The sequence below is a fragment of the Perna viridis genome, chromosome 1 (genome assembly GCF_037379345.1).
Source record: "Perna viridis isolate PV_CMFRI_1.1 ecotype Kerala chromosome 1, ASM3737934v1, whole genome shotgun sequence".
Taxonomy (NCBI): Eukaryota; Metazoa; Mollusca; class Bivalvia; order Mytilida; family Mytilidae; genus Perna; species Perna viridis.
The window spans coordinates 8,256,934-8,282,706 of record NC_142445.1 but is presented as its reverse complement, the minus strand read 5'-3'; the positions used below and the strand labels follow the sequence as shown (position 1 = coordinate 8,282,706).

Here is a 25,773-nt window from a genome sequence, read left to right as displayed (position 1 = left end):
ATGCAGCTCTGAATTGTGTTGCAATTACATTTTTGACACAGGTTTAGAATTTGACCAAAATAAATGTGGACTGATACCTGTCACAACGCCTTAAATCTGCCCCAGCCATCCTTTTGTAATAGGGCACCTTGTGACACCATTTCGCAGAGATCCATAAACATATAGTCAAATTATTGTTCTGACATAATGAAAATACTTGCTGGTATTCTCTAATACCTAAACAGGTCAGGCAAAAACTCCCAAAACTGATCCAACCTATCCTTTTGTGATATGGCTTCTTGTGGTATTGTTTCATGAAGATCCATCCACTGATATTCAAGTCATTGTCAGGAAACGAAGTTATGAAGGGATGCCAGACCACCAAGAATACACCATCATACAATTATCTGATTACAAATTGTTGTGTATGTAAAGAATGATTTTCCACAACATATAAACAATCAATATCTATTCAAATTGCAAAACAAATTTATTGTGAAAATATGATAACCTTGAAGACATAAAAAAGTGAAAAACAGATAGAAATAAATATCAGCAGACATATTTACAAATGACACATGATACATGAACGGATACTATAAACCAATGATCAAAATAACTAACAATATTCTGTTTCTCTCATTGTAGAATTACCTTTTGTTTCAACTTGAAACAACAAATGATGATGCATAAAACATTTGCTCTACTACACAAGAATTGATCTCACAGAAAAACTGGGTACCATATATTGGAAATGATAATGTAGATTAAAACATTTATAAAATAAACCCTTTATCAAATTATTGATGACTGTCAGCTTTCACAAAATACTATGAAAATACTCTTGTTCATGGATTTCGTGGGTAAAGTAAACCATGAAATTTTGTTCCCAATGGAAAGGATTATTTACTTTAAGTTGTATGACAGAATCATCAAAACCAAAAATTCAAGAATGCACGAACTTGTGCCTTTCCCCTTATCATGAAAATTGATACCCACCATTATAAGTATGTTGACAGTTTATTTCTAAACTTATGTCCAAAATCTTTAGTCAAAGAAAGTTCAGTTAAGACAAGTTTCTCTGGAGATAATGAACCCTGAACAATGTATGTCATGGATGGACCAAATGAACACTAGTATCATTAATATAAAAAAGTGATGAAATGCCACAAAACTTTACATTACAACCTATGAAAATGTAATAATCAATGCTGAACAGGACTCTCATTGCAAAGTATATATATGGTCATACCAAGTCAAACATTATTCAATTCTTAACCAAAATTTGAGATTTCAAGCAAAAAAAACTCTTGATTGAAAAATTTATTCAGAAGTCAATGAATTGTAAATCAAGATATTAAAGCATCATAATGAGAGACCAAATATTTACTACATGTACAGGTATATAATAACAGAACAAAGAATGATTGCTATCATAACCATTGGATCTTTTCACTTAACATCATTGCAAAAATTCTGAATGTGCAGAACCTATAAAATCACTTTTAGGTGTAGAGAACCTCTGAAAAATTATATCAAAGTAGTACAAAACAAATTACAAAAAGTCTAAATTGCTTATATGAAAATTGCACATATATTAAGGACTCTCCATATTTGTCCTTTTTGATTTCTCTCCAGTACCATATAGTCTTTTCCTGATTTTTTGAAAGAGTAAGGGTTTAAACAGCTTTATACTGTAATTGTATTTATTTTTGCAAATTAGTACACACAAAAGACAATTTCTACCATTACTTTTTGTGCAAAAACTACAATTTCCATCAAAATAAGTACAATAACAGCAATCCAGAATGCTAGTATTGCATGATTCAATTTGTACCCATGACAAATTACTTGAATATAATATACACTGTGTATTATTGGCAAAGTCTCAGGGCATGCTACAAGTTTTGAACTCTTTTGTCTCTAGGAAAGTTCACAGGCTGCACTCCAGCTATTTCCAGTAGTGAATTAATGGGAGTGTGATCTGATGAATTCTTGTCCATGTGTTGATAATGAATCACATCACCTAAAAACGAAAGCAGATAAGTTTATTGAGATAACAAACATCTCTGCACGTTGTTGACTTAACCATAAGATCCAATGTATAACCTAGAGAGTAAAGCAAGGTTATAAGTTTTCTTTCTTAAAACTAAACACTAGTGCTTAATTATAAAGAATAAATGCCTCATTTAAAACACACTAAAATTCCCAGTATATTTATATTTATATTTACAAGGTCAAGAATCAAAAACTGCCAGTGCTATCAGCACTTTGATTAAAGTATAAAGACGCTTCCTTAAATGCTTTTCTACTCACAACACATACCAGCTCCTATAGTTAAGGTAAATCAGAGCTATTATTTTTGTAAATATAGTTTATCATTTTTCTTATAGATGATGTTCCATGAACATGCTTCACAGTTTCATTAAAAAAAAATCATTAAACCTGATTTTGAAATAATTGCACTTCTAAGTTGACAAATTTTCTCTATCATTCCCTACAAAAAAGGCTAAGTCCAATGAAACAGAAAGTAAAGCATTTAAAATCGATATAAAGCCACATCCCATATTTTAAATAAATCCATTCATTGGGAGTCAAGAAAATGGTGACAAATTCAAGGAACGGAATGATGGATAGAAGGTCAAACAAGGTGATTCCAATATATCATCCACTCGTTGAGTAGGGGTATAATACGCAGCCAAACTATTGCATGTTCATACACAAACTGGCTGCATATTTGATGATGGGAGCAAACCCCTGTGATTTTACAGACTATATAGGGAAGTTTTTCCTACTTTGTGAATAAAAATTGGTCCACAGTACTCTTAAAAAATGTTGTAATAAACAATTTTTATTTGATCTTTCAAACTAAAGAAAAATTAGGGTCACCAAACTTTTACTTGTTATTTTCAAAACAATAATTGCCATTACAATATTTCCCTTTTAAAAGAGATTTTTAGAATAAATATTTGTACTACAACCATTTCTATGTCAAATTTAATAGGTGTGATACACAAATTTCATTTGTACAAGAAAGTTAGTCATTAATACTGTAAACGTACTAATTTTCGCGGTGGACAGAAAAGCATGAAAAATAGTACACACGAGAATGATTTTTTAACACTATATAACACTAATCCTTTTTTTTTTCAATTCACAAAAAATTGATACCTGTGAATATGCTTACTTGACAGAATCCACATAAAAGCAGATGTGAAAATTAATGTTTACAGTATTGATGTGCACAACAAGAGATGGCCTTCAAGGGGAGATAATGTTATGGGTTTTACAGGACTAAAATCCAAGTACAGCTTGGAGTGTTTCTTTTTGTGAGCTCTTATATATCCAAGACCAAAAGTTGGAAGTCACTCAACACTCTTAGAAGGTCCTATAATTGAGTTCACTTCCCATTCTTTGATTCCTAGTAAAGCCAGGACATATAATTGTTACCACTCCCAATGCTAACTTTATCCTATATATATACCAAAGATTACTCCCAATTCTTAAAGCCCTAATCTGATGTGCTTTTAATAAAGCTCCATTATATTCTTTCATCTACACTCAATTTTCATCCAGTCCTACAATTATAGCCCTTTGCCATCATTCTATCACCCTATATTTTATATATCTGGTCTTTAATTAAAGCCCCACCTATTTGTTTCACCATCCAAGCTTTACTTGCCAGATCCTATAATTAAAGCCCCACCTACTTGTTTCACCATCCAAACTTTACTTGCCAGATCCTGTAATGAAAGCCCCATCTACTAGTTTCACCATCCAAGCTTTACTTGCCAAGTCCTAAAACTAAAGATCCAGCCAGCTGTTTTTACCACCCATGCTTTACTCACCAGGTCCTATAATTAAAGCTCCACCTTGTTGTTTGACATCCCCTTGATACTCATGGTGTTTCATTCCTCTCCACACACTACTCATAACACCTAAGAATGAATTCTGCTTTATATGCTTGCTATCTGGAAAGAGTGAATATACATTGTATATCAACTAATCATTTTAAAAATATTTCTTACATCTTTTAATCCCAGGTTAAATATGCTGGATAGGAGATCTAGGTCACCACTTCCAGAGCTACTAGTAGGTCTTTCAAAAGACAGCTAGAAGAAATGAACCTATAAGACATGTATGCCAAACACATTGGTTCGGTAGATAAAGGTTACATATTAAAATATACTCTGATAAAAATAATTGTTATTCAAGACCTCCACAGGAGGAAAGGGCTTTTATTCCCTGTCAATGTTTTTTAATTCATTCAGCAACATTTTTTAAATATGCTTTCATATGTCAAATTTTGGCAGAAGAGAATGATTATATTCGTCAAAAACTGCATCAATACCAATGAAATCCTCAAACATTAGAAAATTTACTAAGTTAACAAATTGCGGTGTATATATCCATATGTCCTCCACAACCACAAAAAAGATGAGGTGCAAAAGTCACATAACTAATGTAAAATTTGTCAAGTAAAAATCACAATGTAACATGATCATCTACATATTGTGATTAACAATCATGCAAAATTTGAACAAAGTTTGTAAAGCAGTCTCCGATAAGTTGCATCTACAATGTGTACCTGTAGTGTAGCATACACTAATTCCCATAAATCCTGTGAAATTTCTAAAATCAAAATGACTTCACTATATGATCAACTAAATATGGTGACTAACATTCCCACAAAACTTGAGCAAATATAACAGTTTCTGATGAGTTTGGTTCACAAAGTTAAGTGCGGTGAATGGATGAGCACTGGTATTTCTATAACCCCTTTCATGCTGCAGCAGGGGACAAAAACAATCAATAAAACAGCAGCTATCATTACATACCTCCTGACACAAAAACAATAAACAAAACAGCAGCTATCATTACATACCTCCTGACCCAAAAACAATAAACAAAACAGCAGCTATCATTACATACCTCCTGACCCAAAAACAATAAACAAAACAGCAGCTATCATTACATACCTCCTGACACAAAAACAATCAATAAAACAGCTGCTATCATTACATACCTCCTGACCCAAAAACAATAAACAAAACAGCTGCTATCATTACATACCTCCTGACACAAAAACAATCAATAAAACAGCTGCTATCATTACATACCTCCTTACCCAAAAACAATCAATAAAACAGCTGCTATCATTACATACCTCCTGACACAAAAACAATCAACAAAACAGCTGCTATCATTACATACCTCCTTACCCAAAAACAATAAACAAAACAGCAGCTATCATTACATACCTCCCGACCCAAAAACAATAAACAAAACAGCAGCTATCATTACATACCTCCTGACACAAAAACAATCAATAAAACAGCTGCTATCATTACATACCTCCCGACCCAAAAACAATAAACAAAACAGCTGCTATCATTACATACCTCCTGACCCAAAAACAATAAACAAAACAGCTGCTATCATTACATCCTCCCGACCCAAAAACAATAAACAAAACAGCAGCTATCATTACATACCTCCTGACCCAAAAACAATCAATAAAACAGCAGCTATCATTACATACCTCCTTACCCAAAAACAATCAATAAAACAGCAGCTATCATTACATACCTCCTTACCCAAAAACAATAAACAAAACAGCAGCTATCATTACATACCTCCTTACCCAAAAACAATAAACAAAACAGCAGCTATCATTACATACCTCCTTACCCAAAAACAATCAATAAAACAGCAGCTATCATTACATACCTCCTGACCCAAAAACAATAAACAAAACAGCAGCTATCATTACATACCTCCTTACCCAAAAACAATAAACAAAACAGCAGCTATCATTACATACCTCCTTACCCAAAAACAATCAATAAAACAGCTGCTATCATTACATACCTCCTTACCCAAAAACAATCAACAAAACAGCTGCTATCATTACATACCTCCTGACCCAAAAACAATAAACAAAACAGCAGCTATCATTACATACCTCCTTACCCAAAAACAATAAACAAAACAGCTGCTACCATTACATACCTCCTGACCCAAAAACAATAAACAAAACAGCAGCTATCATTACATACCTCCTTACCCAAAAACAATCAATAAAACAGCTGCTATCATTACATACCTCCTTACCCAAAAACAATAAACAAAACAGCAGCTATCATTACATACCTCCTTACCCAAAAACAATCAATAAAACAGCTGCTATCATTACATACCTCCTGACCCAAAAACAATAAACAAAACAGCAGCTATCATTACATACCTCCTTACCCAAAAACAATCAACAAAACAGCTGCTATCATTACATACCTCCTGACCCAAAAACAATAAACAAAACAGCAGCTATCATTACATACCTCCTTACCCAAAAACAATCAATAAAACAGCTGCTATCATTACATACCTCCTTACCCAAAAACAATAAACAAAACAGCTGCTATCATTACATACCTCCTTACCCAAAAACAATCAATAAAACAGCTGCTATCATTACATACCTCCTGACCCAAAAACAATAAACAAAACAGCTGCTATCATTACATACCTCCTTACCCAAAAACAATCAATAAAACAGCTGCTATCATTACATACCTCCTTACCCAAAAACAATAAACAAAACAGCAGCTATCATTACATACCTCCTTACCCAAAAACAATCAATAAAACAGCTGCTATCATTACATACCTCCTTACCCAAAAACAATCAATAAAACAGCTGCTATCATTACATACCTCCTTATCCAAAAACAATAAACAAAACAGCAGCTATCATTACATACCTCCTTACCCAAAAACAATCAATAAAACAGCTGCTATCATTACATACCTCCTTACCCAAAAACAATCAATAAAACAGCTGCTATCATTACATACCTCCTGACACAAAAACAATAAACAAAACAGCAGCTATCATTACATACCTCCTGACACAAAAACAATCAATAAAACAGCTGCTATCAATACATACCTCCCGACCCAAAAACAATCAACAAAACAGCAGCTATCATTACATACCTCCTGACCCAAAAACAATAAACAAAACAGCTGCTATCATTACATACCTCCTTACCCAAAAACAATAAACAAAACAGCTGCTATCATTACATACCTCCTTACCCAAAAACAATCAACAAAACAGCAGCTATCATTACATACCTCTTTACCCAAAAACAATCAATAAAACAGCTGCTATCATTACATACCTCCTGACCCAAAAACAATCAACAAAACAGCAGCTATCATTACATACCTCCTTACCCAAAAACAATCAATAAAACAGCTGCTATCATTACATACCTCCTTACCCAAAAACAATCAATAAAACAGCTGCTATCATTACATACCTCCTTACCCAAAAACAATAAACAAAACAGCAGCTATCATTACATACCTCCTGACCCAAAAACAATAAACAAAACAGCTGCTATCATTACATACCTCCTTACCCAAAAACAATCAATAAAACAGCAGCTATCATTACATACCTCCTGACACAAAAACAATCAATAAAACAGCTGCTATCATTACATACCTCCTGACCCAAAACAATAAACAAAACAGCTGCTATCATTACATACCTCCTGACACAAAAACAATCAATAAAACAGCTGCTATCATTACATACCTCCTGACCCAAAAACAATAAACAAAACAGCAGCTATCATTACATACCTCCTTACCCAAAAACAATCAATAAAACAGCTGCTATCATTACATACCTCCTTACCCAAAAACAATCAATAAAACAGCTGCTATCATTACATACCTCCTGACACAAAAACAATAAACAAAACAGCAGCTATCATTACATACCTCCTGACACAAAAACAATCAATAAAACAGCTGCTATCAATACATACCTCCTGACCCAAAAACAATCAACAAAACAGCAGCTATCATTACATACCTCCTGACCCAAAAACAATAAACAAAACAGCTGCTATCATTACATACCTCCTTACCCAAAAACAATCAACAAAACAGCTGCTATCATTACATACCTCCTTACCCAAAAACAATCAACAAAACAGCAGCTATCATTACATACCTCCTTACCCAAAAACAATCAATAAAACAGCTGCTATCATTACATACCTCCTGACCCAAAAACAATCAACAAAACAGCAGCTATCATTACATACCTCCTTACCCAAAAACAATCAATAAAACAGCTGCTATCATTACATACCTCCTTACCCAAAAACAATCAATAAAACAGCTGCTATCATTACATACCTCCTTACCCAAAAACAATAAACAAAACAGCAGCTATCATTACATACCTCCTGACCCAAAAACAATAAACAAAACAGCTGCTATCATTACATACCTCCTTACCCAAAAACAATCAATAAAACAGCAGCTATCATTACATACCTCCTGACACAAAAACAATCAATAAAACAGCTGCTATCATTACATACCTCCTGACCCAAAAACAATAAACAAAACAGCTGCTATCATTACATACCTCCTGACCCAAAAACAATCAATAAAACAGCTGCTATCATTACATACCTCCTGACCCAAAAACAATAAACAAAACAGCTGCTATCATTACATACCTCCTTACCCAAAAACAATCAATAAAACAGCTGCTATCATTACATACCTCCTGACCCAAAAACAATAAACAAAACAGCAGCTATCATTACATACCTCCTTACCCAAAAACAATCAATAAAACAGCTGCTATCATTACATACCTCCTGACCCAAAAACAATAAACAAAACAGCAGCTATCATTACATACCTCCTTACCCAAAAACAATCAATAAAACAGCTGCTATCATTACATACCTCCTGACCCAAAAACAATAAACAAAACAGCAGCTATCATTACATACCTCCTGACCCAAAAACAATCAATAAAACAGCTGCTATCATTACATACCTCCTTACCCAAAAACAATAAACAAAACAGCTGCTATCATTACATACCTCCTTACCCAAAAACAATAAACAAAACAGCTGCTATCATTACATACCTCCTGACACAAAAACAATCAATAAAACAGCTGCTATCATTACATACCTCCTTACCCAAAAACAATAAACAAAACAGCTGCTATCATTACATACCTCCTTACCCAAAAACAATAAACAAAACAGCTGCTATCATTACATACCTCCTGACACAAAAACAATCAATAAAACAGCTGCTATCATTACATCCTCCTGACCCAAAAACAATAAACAAAACAGCTGCTATCATTACATACCTCCTGACACAAAAACAATCAATAAAACAGCTGCTATCATTACATACCTTCCGACCCAAAAACAATCAATAAAACAGCTGCTATCATTACATACCTCCTGACCCAAAAACAATAAACAAAACAGCTGCTATCATTACATACCTCCTTACCCAAAAACAATCAATAAAACAGCTGCTATCATTACATACCTCCTTACCCAAAAACAATAAACAAAACAGCTGCTATCATTACATACCTCCTTACCCAAAAACAATCAATAAAACAGCTGCTATCATTACATACCTCCCGACCCAAAAACAATCAATAAAACAGCTGCTATCATTACATACCTCCTGACCCAAAAACAATAAACAAAACAGCAGCTATCATTACATACCTTCTGACACAAAAACAATCAATAAAACAGCAGCTATCATTACATACCTCCTGACCCAAAAACAATAAACAAAACAGCTGCTATCATTACATACCTCCTTACCCAAAAACAATAAACAAAACAGCTGCTATCATTACATACCTCCTTACCCAAAAACAATAAACAAAACAGCTGCTATCATTACATACCTCCTTACCCAAAAACAATCAATAAAACAGCTGCTATCATTACATACCTCCCGACCCAAAAACAATAAACAAAACAGCAGCTATCATTACATACCTCCTGACCCAAAAACAATCAATAAAACAGCTGCTATCATTACATACCTCCCGACCCAAAAACAATAAACAAAACAGCAGCTATCATTACATACCTCCTTACCCAAAAACAATAAACAAAACAGCTGCTATCATTACATACCTCCTTACCCAAAAACAATCAATAAAACAGCTGCTATCATTACATACCTCCTGACCCAAAAACAATCAATAAAACAGCTGCTATCATTACATACCTCCTGACACAAAAACAATAAACAAAACAGCTGCTATCATTACATACCTCCTTACCCAAAAACAATCAATAAAACAGCTGCTATCATTACATACCTCCTTACCCAAAAACAATCAACAAAACAGCTGCTATCATTACATACCTCCTGACCCAAAAACAATCAACAAAACAGCTGCTATCATTACATACCTCCTGACCCAAAAACAATAAACAAAACAGCTGCTATCATTACATACCTCCTTACCCAAAAACAATCAACAAAACAGCTGCTATCATTACATACCTCCTGACCCAAAAACAATAAACAAAACAGCTGCTATCATTACATACCTCCTTACCCAAAAACAATCAACAAAACAGCTGCTATCATTACATACCTCCTGACCCAAAAACAATCAATAAAACAGCTGCTATCATTACATACCTCCTGACCCAAAAACAATAAACAAAACAGCTGCTATCATTACATACCTCCTGACCCAAAAACAATAAACAAAACAGCTGCTATCATTACATGCCTCCTGACCCAAAAACAATCAATAAAACAGCTGCTATCATTACATACCTCCTGACCCAAAAACAATAAACAAAACAGCTGCTATCATTACATACCTCCTGACACAAAAACAATCAATAAAACAGCAGCTATCATTACATACCTCCCGACCCAAAAACAATCAATAAAACAGCTGCTATCATTACATACCTCCTGACACAAAAACAATCAATAAAACAGCTGCTATCATTACATACCTCCTTACCCAAAAACAATAAACAAAACAGCAGCTATCATTACATACCTCCTTACCCAAAAACAATAAACAAAACAGCAGCTATCATTACATACCTCCTGACCCAAAAACAATCAATAAAACAGCAGCTATCATTACATACCTCCTGACCCAAAAACAATAAACAAAACAGCAGCTATCATTACATACCTCCTGACCCAAAAACAATCAATAAAACAGCAGCTATCATTACATACCTCCTTACCCAAAAACAATCAATAAAACAGCTGCTATCATTACATACCTCCTGACCCAAAAACAATAAACAAAACAGCAGCTATCATTACATACCTCCTTACCCAAAAACAATAAACAAAACAGCAGCTATCATTACATACCTCCTGACCCAAAAACAATCAATAAAACAGCAGCTATCATTACATACCTCCTGACCCAAAAACAATAAACAAAACAGCAGCTATCATTACATACCTCCTGACACAAAAACAATCAATAAAACAGCTGCTATCATTACATACCTCCTGACACAAAAACAATCAATAAAACAGCTGCTATCATTACATACCTCCTTACCCAAAAACAATAAACAAAACAGCAGCTATCATTACATACCTCCTTACCCAAAAACAATAAACAAAACAGCAGCTATCATTACATACCTCCTGACCCAAAAACAATCAATAAAACAGCAGCTATCATTACATACCTCCTGACACAAAAACAATAAACAAAACAGCAGCTATCATTACATACCTCCTGACACAAAAACAATCAATAAAACAGCTGCTATCATTACATACCTCCTGACACAAAAACAATAAACAAAACAGCTGCTATCATTACATACCTCCTGACACAAAAACAATCAATAAAACAGCAGCTATCATTACATACCTCCTGACACAAAAACAATAAACAAAACAGCAGCTATCATTACATACCTCCTGACACAAAAACAATCAATAAAACAGCTGCTATCATTACATACCTCCTGACACAAAAACAATAAACAAAACAGCAGCTATCATTACATACCTCCTGACACAAAAACAATCAATAAAACAGCAGCTATCATTACATACCTCCTGACACAAAAACAATAAACAAAACAGCAGCTATCATTACATACCTCCTGACCCAAAAACAATAAACAAAACAGCTGCTATCATTACATACCTCCCGACCCAAAAACAATCAATAAAACAGCTGCTATCATTACATACCTCCCTACCCAAAAACAATCAACAAAACAGCTGCTATCATTACATACCTCCTTACCCAAAAACAATCAACAAAACAGCTGCTATCATTACATACCTCCTTACCCAAAAACAATCAATAAAACAGCTACCATGATAGTAGCACCATCAATACGTACCTCCTGACCCATGTTCCATATTAGTATTAAGTCCTAACATTTTGTAGATTTCTGTCTCTGGATCTGTATATAATGTGTACTGGTAACCTGTGGTCTGTTTAAACTCCTACAGAAGTTAATACTTAATACATCTATGTCATTTTATTACTTTCTTTTTATAATACTCGTTAACTTCATTAATCTCTATATATTTTATGATACTCATTAACTACATTAATTTCTATATGAGTGGCAGAAAACCCTGAGACTGAACATAAGAATTTAAATTAGAATAAAAATTTTAATGCATTCTGCAAGACCTTTTTTCTAGATTACTAACCAATTACCCCTGAGGAATTTTATTTCAAATCTGGTTTCCAATAGTTACCGCCTTAACTTTAAAATAAAACTTGAATTGGTTTAAACGGTTAATACACCATAAGAATTACTGTTTAACATTGTGATGCGGTACACAGAAAAAAATTGTTTCACAAGTTAAAATACCTGTAAGCATACATATGTACATTTTAACATGCATTTCAAGAATAATTGTATTTGACTATAAACAAGAGGCTCCCAGGAGCCTGAATCACCCACCTGGTTGAACTTTGCCTTTTAAAGGCAATAAATTTAACAAGAAGTTGTCCAACAATTTTGACACAAGAAGTCTTTGGTAGGGCTTATCATAAGGATCATTTCAACAATTGGAAGTTTCTTTTAATCTATCATAGTTTTCAAGATATTGACTGAAAACTATTAAAAAAAAGTCATTTTTCCCCTTTCAAGGGCAATAACTCTTACAAGGAGTCATCTGACAACTTTTATTCCTGAAAACTGTTGTAGTCCTAATGATGAGGATCATCTCATCTATTGAAAGAATTTGTCTAAACCTAACAGTTTTCGAGATATATACGAAAAACTACTGTCTGACCCCTATGTTCTATTTTTAGTAATGTTGTCCATGTTTTTTGACAGATCAAAATCTCAACATCAGTTCTATGCAGGATGTCCCAAGGAACACTCATACAAAGTTTGGTTTCAATTGGTTAAGTAGTATCAGAGGAGAAGATTTTTGAAAGAAATAACATTAAAAATTGCAAAAATTGTTGAAAAAGGGCAATAACTCCAACATTTGACAAGAAATAGATCTCATCATGCTAAACACTTTAACTTGTGTCAGAATTTAGCTAAACCTAACAGTTTTTGAGATATATGCAAAACTCTGCTGTCTGACACCTATGTTCTATTTTTAGTAACAGCGGCCATGTTTTTCAACAAATCAAAAATCCCCAAATCAGTTCTATACAGGCTACCCCAAGAACATTCATAACAAGTTTGGTTTCAATTGGTCAAGTTGTGCCAGAGGAGATTTTTGAAAGAAATAACATAAAAAAATATCAAAAATCGTTGAAAAAGGGCAATAACTCCAACATGACTTAACAGATTAACACAAATATTTAACCAGAGATAGATTTCATCATGCTCAACACTTTAACACTGAAAGAATTTAGCTAAACCTAACGGTTATGGAGATATATGTGAAAAACTACTGTCTGACTCCTATGTTTTATTTTTAGTAATGGTGGCCATGTTTTTTGACAAATCAAACATCCACTAATCAGCTTTATGCAGGATACCCCAAGGAACATTTATACCAAGTTTGGTTCTAATCAGTCAAGAACTATCAGAGGAGAAGAGTTTTGTATAATTGTTAACGACGACGATGGACCACGACGATGACGGACGCCAAGTGATAGCAATAGCTCACGTGGCCTTTGGCCAGGTGAGCTAAAAATAGGAAGTGATCTTTGATTGTCATGAAAAATAATTTGAAAGTCAACTCAATAATTAAGGAATGACTGTTACATATTTTTTTTGGTCTATGAAGAATTAACCTCAATGCCTGTGGAACACACTAAGTATCAATTTATCTAGTGTGCACTACCGGCATTGAGGTTATTTAAAATAAACTGGAAAAATATAACAGTCACTCCTTATAATTTAGTTTTAGTATCAAAATTTGAGTAATTCATTATAAAAAGTTGATGATTTCATAGTCACATTTTTTTTATCCAATCAGAAAGCATCCTACCTCTGCAATTAAATTATTGTCTTATAACCTTGTACACTAGAAGTGGGATGTACCAATAATATAAATAGAACTTACCTTTATAAATTTGAATGGAGCTGGTCCAATTACTACCAACCGTACATCTGCTTCCTACAAAAATATTTCAACTACAATGAAACCTGTCTAGATTTACCGAGGATACCATAGAAAACAGTAATACCAACTTTCATTAAGTTCTGTAGAGTAGATTCTGATGAGAATATTTTTGAAAGTTACAACATCAAAAACCGCAAATAACATCCAAATGGGCCAATAACTCCAGCATGGGTCAACAGATTTTCACCAAAATTTGACAACAGATAGACCTCATCATGCTGAACACTTTTATCCAGTCAAAATTTCCTTTAACCTAATGGTTTTGGAGATACAATGTGTATATGGAAAAATCTGCTGTCTGAACTCTGTTCTATTTTTAATAATGACTGCCATGTTTTTTTCACTGATCAAAACTCAAAACAATTATTTTGTTCAGAATAGCCTAGAAAACAAAAACACAAATTTTCATTGAATTCTGTAAAGTAGTTTCTGAGGAGAAGATTCTTGAATGTAATAACATCAATAACAGCTAAAAAACTTCCAAAAAGAGCAATAACTCCAACGTGGGTCAACACATTTTCAACAAAATTACACCACTGATAAATCTCATTATACTGAACACTTATCCTGCATCAGAATTTGATAAAACTAAATGCTTTTGGAGATATATGAAAAAACTGCTGTCTGACCCCTATGTTCTATTTTTAGTAATGGCAGCCATGTTTTTTGAACAGATCAAAAATCCGAAGGATCATTTTGTGCAGGATACTGTAAAGAACAATTTAAGTTTCATCCAAATCCATTCAGTAGTCTCAGAGGAGGAGATGTTTGAAGTATTGTTAACGACAACTGTGACAGACTACCACACACCAAGTGATGGCAATAAGTTGAATGGCCAACAGTTAGGTGAGTTAACCAGATAGGAGGTACTTCATGCATGTTTAAAACCTACCCAATTTACTTTTATTTCTCATTCAGAAACACAGACAACATTACTTTGATTTGTCATTCAGTTGTTGCACATCAAATATATGAAACTGGCAAGAGTTATTGTTCTCGATTTGGTTGATTATACAAAATGTATATGGTTTCCTCAAAAATAAAGATCTGTATGCAGCAAAGACTATCGTTGCATAAAAATATAGCATATGTAGACTGAAAAAAATCATTGCATGCTCGGTGTGTTTTTCTGCACCTTAAACCATATATATATATAGTTAAATTTGAGTTAAGCTATTCAACATCATATAAAGTAAAGTTTTTACAAACAAATCTCTGATTTTAAAACTGAAGTTTGAATGAAATTTGAAATGTTTCCTTGTTAATGTTGTATAGTAAATGCACTATACTTACTTGTAAGTATTCAGTTGGGATAACACCTAAATCTGAAATGAAAAAAAAATAGATATGAACTATACATGACAAAGTACAAAAATGTATCTCCATATAAAAAGAATTCAAGAAAGCATTTATGAGTAATAATTATTTATACTGGTAATTTGCAAACCCAGAAAAGTGTTCATAGTCAAAGGTGATTTAAGAACTAAAACTCTACAATAGCATAAATTCAAGTTTTTATTTTTCATCAGATTGTACTCCATGGTTTCACGCACAACTTTTTCCTTAACTTTGCAGTGTTAATATATTGTTCAGATGGTAAAACCCAACATACTTTAAAGTCAACATGAATTGCATACATATACTAAATAAATCTATCAATTGGTGACACTGTTGCTTACTTTGAGAGTAATTTTATTCATCTGAACCAATTTTCATGGTTTTGGGAAAAATTATCATTTCATAGATTCTTGAATTCCAGGATTTGACTACTCTATCATACAAGCGAATGGAAAATTTCCTTTTCGTTGAGAACCAAATTGCGTGGTTAACCAAACCCACAAAAATAAGTAGTGCACAAACAGTAATACATTGTACTTTCACAGTATTTGATTAATTGATTCTATTATTTTAACAGAGGACAGTACAGAGAGCAATTACAATTTACCTTTATGTTCTAAATAGGAATTTACACTACTGAAATGAACTCTTACCTTCCACATAATCTTTACAAATATAACACAGAAAATGCTGAAAAATAAAAATAGGTATAATAGTGACAGGGCATCAGAGACATCCTATATATGTAAATTCTCTGAAAAATGAATTGCACAAAACAATTCAGTTGGAAATGACATTTTTAAAAAGTGACTGTTTGGACGTAATAATGCAAAACTACAAAGGTTGAACAGGGAATAGGGTGAAACTATTCTGCATGGTGCTAAATAATTTTGGTGTAAAAACACCAGATTCTAAACAGAAGCTACAAAATTATGCGGTATGCTAGCTTTCCATAGGGTTGGGCTACATTGTATATTTGATCAGGGCATGCTTGCTTTCCGTAGGGTAGGACTAAGTATACTGTATATTTGATCAGTTCAATACTAGTATAGTCAACCTATTACAAGACCTCAAAGTAATTGCTACACAAGTTTTTTTCTTTTGTATATTGTAAAGTTATCATATAGGATCAATATATCAAAAATATAGCAAAATATAATTTTTGGAACATGCTTAAAAATAAGAAATAAAAACCGTGATATTTCGTCTATTTTTGTTTCCGAAACCGGCTTCCATACATGACGTCATATTAGCGATGACGGTATAGGAATAAAAACTGGTAGGTTTATTAACGGTTATGTGTACACCTTTCACCACATTTACTTATATATTGTGGATTCAACTTAATTCTAAAACCAAAATATATTCACAGACTGTAAATAAAGATATTTACATCAGTAGAAATATATATTTTCCCGGTTAATAAAGTTATCTCCCTTTGTCAGCACCATAAGTTGATAAATACGAATCACAGAGTGTTTAAATTGATATCAAGATAAATAAACCTTTTATCTACATTTTATAGCATTAATTTACCAGGAAAAACAGTTTAAGTTATATTAGTTAAGTTCAAACAGTGCTTTTATAAAGATAGTTATACTCGTAAAAATAAAGTATGGAACGCCAAATTAACAAAAATGTATTGTAATTAACAATTTATTTGTAACTGCACTCATAAAACTGTGAAAATTAGTTATCTTAATGTCCTGTTTTCACTTCGGCAAATCAGCAAGACCTCAGCAGTTTCAAAATGAATTATTCGAGTGAAATAGAAATTTTTGAAGTCAGTATATGACAGGTATGTGCTGTTTTCTGTCGAAAATTAGAAAAAAAAACCACAATTTTCACATCAATGGTAGAATTAATCTAAAAAAATTTCACATTAGAAAATATGAAATTTTATTATTTCCTTATGCTGAATTTCATGTTTTTTATTATATTATTACATGAAAAAAAGAAAAAAAGAAAAAAAAGCAAAGCAAACCAAATAAACAAAAACAAAACAAAACAAAACGAAAATTGACAATAACATGAAACCAAAAAAAAAAAATTAAATAAAAAACAGAACAATATTTGAACAAATGATGTAAAGAAAAGTAATATTAATAAGTCGAGCCAGTTTCAATGGATTTTCCTTATTTCAGGTTGAAGATATCATTACGACAAAGCTCCAGGAAGTAAATATGCTAAATACTTATATCTCAGGTATGTATTTTTGTTACATTATACACAGCATAACGGTGTCATATCTCATCTAAATCTTGTTTAAATTTTGGAAAATACGATGGAATCATTCTACAATATGTGACAATAAATAGAAATTTCCAACATTTGTTTTTAAGAATATAAAAGAATACATAAATCCAAGAAAAAAAAATTATATTAAAAAAGTACTAATTTCATAGAGCCAGATTCTAATATTCCACAGACTGTGTAACGTCAAAGCAAATTAAGCATTAAGAAATACAACAAAAACAAAAAATGAAATAATTACAATGAAAATAATGAGGTAAAAACTTATATAAACCATGTTGTATGACAAATGATAAACTCAATGCGACACACAGGTCTCCAATGTACGCAATAAATAAGCTTGTGCCAACACGTTAAATACATACACAGAGAAATAATTTCCTGAATATTTGCTATCTCTTTTTTTATTTCAGGTTAGAAGAAATCAAATAAATGGAAACTTGTGTTATTTGCAAGGAAAGTTTACACGATGGAAGTAAGACTGTTAAGCTGCGAGAAAAGGGAAGCACAGGCATCAACAATGCCAGTCGAGAAAGAGGTGATATAATTTTTACAAAAGCTGGCCTAGTTGTTCACGATCACTGTAGACGAAATTACATTAATCCCAATGTTATCAAATCATTGAAGAGAAAATCGACGTCACCTATTTCATCGCCTCCTTAATTATGATCAGAAAAGCAGTTCAGCTTCAAGGATAATTGCCTCTTTTGCGGAATGTCTATACAGGACTACTCAGCCAAAAAGAAACTCTTTGATACACATGCTGTTCAAAAGTGGAGAAGATATGCAACAAAAGGAATAATGTTTTCACCTAAGACCGACAAATTTCAGCTAAAAAGAGGACGACCAACTTATCGACACCATTATTTTATAGAGGTTCTTCAATACTTGGAAGAAAATGAAGATGAACAAGTTACCATCAAAGATCTGGTTGATATGATGAGAGAAAAATGCGGAGAAGAAGCATATACTCAACAGTATATGAAATATTAGTTAAAGGAGCACCACGGATCATCAATTATGATCACTGAATTAAACAGAAAGGAAAATGTCACATTCCGTCAAAATGCATCTAACATCTTGCATGACTTCTACAAAGAATCAATGCGTCAAAGATCACATGAAGAGACCAAAATGTTTCTAATCAATACAGCAGCTACCATTATCAAAGCTGAGATACGCTCTATGCCAGTCAGTAAGAAATTCTACCCAAGCATAAATGACATCTTGACAACTGATTCTCATGTACCAGATAGTCTTACTACCTTTTTAAAGACGATTTTTTCGGCAGAGGATTCATCAATCAAGGCCAACACTATAGGTCAAACAATACTTCAGGCAGCCAGATCCAGATTAACAATCGAACATCTACAGATTGGTCTTGCGGTACAAATGCATCACATGTTTGGCTCAAGGTTTCTAATAGACACGTTACACAATATGGGGTTTTGTTCATCTTATTCTGAGGTTCAGAAGTTTGAATCCTCTGCAGTTATTTCAAGAGACAATGAAGATATTCAGCCTCTAGATACAACCCACTGTCTTCAGTATGTAGCGGACAATGTAAACCATAACATAGATACCATTGATGGAAACGATACATTTCACGGTATGGGTATTATATCTTGTCTTACTCCAGGATTGCAGAAATCTCCACTAAACATTCCAAGATTAGATGTGTCAAACATCTAAATTGATTGTGGCCTTATCAATATGTTATTCTACAATGCTGAAAAACATAAAGCTTTTACTAAGTTGAAACTTCCAGAGCTTAGAACAATAACAAGCACCAACAACTTTTGGAAGATCGAGATTCTTAAAGATGCAATTCGACCACTTAAGTCACCTATACCCGATTGGTCTGGTACTATGCATATGGTACAAAATGGGAACTATTCAGGCATTTCAGATGTTAAGTTCTTGCCAATGACTGATATGAATCCAAGCGATATGAGTTGTATATACTCTACATTGATGTTTACATCAAATGAAGCTGCATGCTGCAACAGAACACCAATCGTTACTTTTGACCAGCCACTGTATTGGAAAGCTGTCATGATTACCTATGGAGAAGACTGTAATAACATCATCGTTCGTCTTGGTGCTTTTCACACTGAGATGAGCTTCCTTGGAAGCATAGGACGGATAATGTCTGGGTCTGGCCTGAGAGAACTTGTTTACGCACCCAACGCAACAACGCATATGGTATCAGGAAAAGCAGTATCTCGTGCGGTTCGAAGATTTTTGCTTGTTGACTCTGCTGTACAAACCCTTATATCAGAAGGAACATTCGAGGTAGATCTGACTGAAGATGAAAACATGAATGTTGATTATAAAGATAACCGCTAAGGCCAAGCATGCGACTTGTATGAAAAGTTATCTAGAAAGAAATTTCCATAAACCAAATGCTTGAAAGTGAAAGCTTCAAAACCATCAAACAACTAGTAAATGAAAAAAATAAAGACCTTGAAAAATCCAGGACATCAAAATTATGGCTATGCTTTTCCGAGATGGTTGCTATCTTAAAACAATTTCTACTAGCCGAGAGGACGGGAGAATGGATAATCCATCTAACTACACTACAGGAGATGTTACCCTACTTGGCCGCAGCTGGACACAACCTATATACAAAGCATGCATACTTTTATCTATCCTAAATGCAAGATCTTGAAGTTCATCACCCAACTGTTCACGCTCATTTCATGGAAGGTAAACATGTTGTATGTAGAACTGATAAATATTGGTCTGGTCTATCAACTGATTTGGTAATTGAACAGGTTCTGATGAGAAGCGTAAAGTCAACAAGGCAGGTTAACAAGAGGCAGAGGGATGGGAGAGGCTCAACGTGCACAATGGTTATTATCTAAGCCAACACTAGCTGCATACAACTTAGCAATGCAGAAGCTCAGTGGAACAGGGTATCAAACAAGCGAACAACACGTAGAAAGTTCAAAAGCAAGCACAGACAGAGATACCAAAGATAAAAACACTATCCTTGATTTCTTAAAGGAGAGGAGGATGAAAAGATATTACGTAATATTGAAACTGGAATGGTAGCTGATTCCGATGTAAATGTAGATAATGCAAAGGAAGTTGGAGTGAAAATCGTAAATGGAATAGCTGGACAGACAATATCACAAATATCATTTAAAAAGAAAGATCAAGTCGTTACCCTGGAAACAAAAAGACCTACAAATCCAAGCATTATACATTCTCCAATATATGTAGCAAATATGTGGGTCACATGAAAAAAATATTTTACAATCCAGTGGTTGTCATGGATGGCTATAAAACAGTTTCAACAAAAGATATCACACATCTGAGACGCAGTAAAGGTGTTCAGTCGAATACAATTTCATTTACGGAAGATATGCCACTGAGAATAAAGAAGGAAACATTCCTGATGAATGAGTCTAATAAAGAACGATTTGTACAAAATCTTGTCAAGACCTTCAAAGAGAAAAACATTAATGCGAAACAAGCAGATGGTGATGCGGACTTGCTCATTGTCCAGACAGCAGTTGAAAAATCAGAAATAGGACAAGTTGTTGTATATGGAAAGGACACCGATTTACTAGTGTTGCTCTGTCATTATGCCGATAAAGAAAGCAACAACATATATTTCACATCGGACAAACAAGTTCCTACGAAGACTATGAAAGTTTGGGATATATCCACAGCCCAGGAAGTACTTGGATTGGACTTGTGTCACCATCTTCCTGTAATTCATGTAATTACAGGAAGCGATACTACAGGTCGTTTGCACAGAATCGGAAAAGCTGTCGCTATGAAAAAAAAATCGCATCCGATCATTCACTCCTAGCGGATGCTGAGACATTTTTAAAGGACGATAGCAGTAGAGAAGCCATATGCAAAGCTGGAGAAGAGATCCTTGTTGCTTTGTATGGTGGGATGCCGTTAGAAGGATTAGACCTATTAAGATGGAGAAAGTTCACCACAAAAACAATGGCCGCAAATAGGTGTTCCGTCGTACAGGTACAGTCTTCCACCAACAACCGATGCAGCCAATTTTCACTTGATGAGGGTATACCTTCAATGCCAATATTGGAAAGGAAAATCGCCTGCGGAATTAGACCCTACAGATTGGGGCTGGACTAAACGAAATAACAATTTGTACCAAATTGAAATGTCAAAGCAGCCTGCACCCGACTTTCTCTTGAAAATAATTCATTGTAATTGCAAGACTGACTGCGACAATCGTAGATATACATTTTGAAAGAACGGCATCCCTTGTTCAAGTGGCTGTGATGAATGCAGGGGAGTCAACTGCTCTAACACAAGTAGGATATCGGAGGAATTAAATAACCTGGAAAATGGAGACCTGTAATTTGATCTTCGACGGCCGTCGTGTACACACACTTGAGTGAAAATCAGAAACTGTTAATATTTATTTTGAAATTTGAACTCTTATCATAAAAGATACTTATAAATCTCATTATAATTAAATTTTCGTTTTCTAGGATTTTTCATGACAAATAATTTTACACTGCATTTGATGTATTGAAAGCAATTGTGGTTAAAAGGATAATACTGATATTCTAAATTAGATTTATTCAACTGATATCATTAGCTGTATAAAAGCATGCTATCCTAAAACAAATGTTAAATTTGAGATTTTCTTTTATTCTGAATTTTATTCAAAACCCTTTCTTCCCCAAAGTTTTTATTATCCAACCTTTTGTGTAAAAAAACAACAACTTTGTTATCTTTTACAATTACAATCTATTATAAAATAAATACCGATTAATATGGGTAAAGAAATACCGATGTCAGTGTAAGGAAATGTTAATTTTCTGATTTTTCATTTTTTTCAATAAAACCCCATTTTTCCCACAAAAAATATTTTTCTTGTGAAAAAATTCTTAAATGCAAGATATGTTGGTGAAAACAATTTACTTATTACACTTTTTGTTGCAAATCCAATATTGAAAAAACTATGCATTCATGTTCTGAGGATATGGTGATTTTCACATTTCCTGTTTTTTGTGAATTTTCATTAAAATCCTTAATTTTCACCCCATAAAGCTATTTCTTGCTCTAAAATAGTGCTAAAAGTTAGTAAAAGATCTCATACCTTAGTTTTAGTTACAACAAAGTTGTTCTTTAGGAAAATATTAATTTACATTTTCTAGGGAAGATTTAATTTTGCTATTTCCAGTTTACCATGATTTTTCAATAAAAAACACATTTTTCACCCAAAAATAGGCTTTTCCGAAAATTATATTTTTGTATGATTTCATTATGTTAATAATGTATGTCTGCATTGTCATTTTCAGTCATTAAAGCCTTTGTAGCAATTATTTTTTAGGTTGACTCCTAATTTTCGCCATCGTCTGAATATAGCTGAAATATTGCTGCCCGGACGCTAAACCCCAACAAACAAACAAACAAACAAATTTTCGCCAGGTTTACCGTTTAGTGATATGACAAAATACTCACTCAGTCAATAGTCCTGAGTTTGGTTACATTGTCATAAAATGTAATCAGAATTGACAAGAATAGTAAATATAAAACAAACCCTCGAAAACACAATGATGGTTTTCTGCCTCTTATACACATCTCCAAATCGGATCTTGTTGCCCATTTCGTCAAATACTATTTTCTCTCGTAATGTATTAAAGTCTATGTTCATTTTGGGTTCATCCGGTTTGTCAGTACGAGACATTTGTATTTCACCAACACCTTTCACTTCCTCGGGTGCATTCAACTCTACCTTTGATGTCATTTTGGAGAGCGTGTTAACTTTTTACACAATAAATACTTGACCGGAATATGCTTGTTCTGTTTTCGTTTTGCCAGAGGCTTGAAAATTTTCATTAAAAAAATCACTTGATTAAAGCGCACGAATGACGGTGACAACAGCTTTAAACTTAAAGTTGAAGGTCAATGAAATTACCATAGAAACTTATAAATAAAAAATATTTAATTGAATTAGCTCCCCTTTCCCCCCAAAAAATCATGCAATAACGTTATTTCGATTTAATTAATTATGTTATTTTATAATTGACCAGCCAACAAATGTTTATATTTTTTGTAGGGGTTGGGATTGAACCCAAGCCCAATATGGAATCATGAAAAAAATATGTAGCATGCACTCTAATTTTTTATTTCAAAATTCCATTAGATATGGTTGGTTCAATAACCACAAGCATTATAGGAAGCAAAATATCTTATTTGTTGAATGTATGAGAGAAAGTCCTTGATTTCATGACAAAAATTAAGTCATTTTAAGTGGTAATCTTCCACTAGAGTCTACTAAAATTATACATACATATTAAAATTAATAATATTCCAATTACCGTATTAATGAATAATCATGTCTGTTATAGTTGCCCTTAACCTTTTATGCTGATTATTGATGAGTTTGTGCCTATAGAGTATTCAGTATTCTTATACTTTCATGTTTGAATTATTTGGAGCTTAAGAGTTTGGAAATGAGACATCTCATCAGGAATTTCCCAATCAACTGAAGGCTTTTTTTTGTAGTAGCATGAACAAAATTTTAAAGATTACTCGGTGTAAAATAAAACTGTGACCCTACATTTGCATTTTACATATTATTAAGAACTGTTTTTTCCTAATATGTATAAACTAAATGTCAATCCATACTACTGATCCAACCTCACACACATTTACAAACTTTGTTCCATTCTAGCTTTTTCCCAAATTTTTAATCTGTTCAAAAGGTAATGTCCATTTACATTCAAAAACTATATTAACAGAGTATTTATCCTACCCTGTAATTCTACTCAGATAAAAACAAATTTCAGTTTAAGAAAATTATTTAATTGGTGAACAGACGATTTTCAAGAATTACACTTTTATCAATCTGAATTTTCCTGCCAATTTTACTTGGTTAAAATCACTGCTCTTCACTTTCTGTTTATTAATAGTAAAATACAAATGATAGGATGGAGAATTTGACTGATAAGTGTGTTAAATGGAATATTCTCTACACATTTTACACTTCTTGACACATTACTGCAAGAACTAAATTCCCTAAAGGCAAATTAATTACTAAATATTTTTCAAGGCCAAAAAGGAGTCCCTCAAATTGTCAGTTGATATGAAGATTAAATCTTAATTTTATTTGCAGAAATAATATAATATTATTGGGCTGAATAAAAGCAAGAGACATACATGTATTTACTAGTTATAAAAGAGGTATTGAATGAAATAAAAGGAATTACATTTGGACTACATTTTTGTATAATGTTCAGAAGTCGTAAGGAAGATTCAGAGATGGACCAGCCACATTAGGTATTTTGATCCTCAAGGATCAAAAACCAAAAAACGAAACAAGAAATGATATCTTTCAAAGACAAATAAACTGTCTTTTGTTCTCCAGTTTTCCAGTGTTTTATTTTTATTCCAGGTAAAATAGAGCTACAGGAGTACTAAAAAATATTGAAACAATAACCAAACTGCTGCACAATACCTCTATATAATAGACAACTTTCATATTCACTTCTTTTCCATAAAAAGTCATTTACAAGGAGGTCAACAGGCATAAAATCTGACACATTGTAAAGGGAGCCAAGGGAAAAGAAACTTGTACTAATTTAAAACTATGAAGAATTTTTAAATGATACATTATCATAGCATTTCAGATGGTTTGATGTTCAGAGACAGTTTTATACACCAATCATGCACCCTCATGGACAGAAAAATTTAATACATTGTACAATGATTACTATGATTAAAAAAATGTATGAACAGAATACGGTCATGAATGTTTTAGTTCTAGG

General features: G+C 33.2%; 1 protein-coding gene and 1 pseudogene across 1 annotated transcript; one reads left to right on the top strand and one right to left on the bottom strand.

Moving 5' to 3' along the window:
* Window positions 1-450: 450 nt before the first annotated feature.
* On the bottom strand, window positions 451-23,848 carry LOC148627094 (peroxiredoxin-like 2C). The gene is made up of 7 exons (XM_088567267.1): window positions 23,544-23,848; window positions 16,405-16,441; window positions 15,707-15,738; window positions 14,354-14,407; window positions 12,208-12,313; window positions 3,828-3,950; window positions 451-2,005 (listed from the first exon to the last, which is right to left on the bottom strand). Exons 1-7 carry the CDS (start codon window positions 23,748-23,750, stop codon window positions 1,878-1,880), a joined length of 687 nt encoding a protein of 228 aa, XP_088423393.1. The 5' UTR covers window positions 23,751-23,848; the 3' UTR covers window positions 451-1,877.
* Window positions 18,437-22,123, top strand: LOC148627095 (uncharacterized; annotated as a pseudogene).
* Window positions 23,849-25,773: the final 1,925 nt, after the last annotated feature.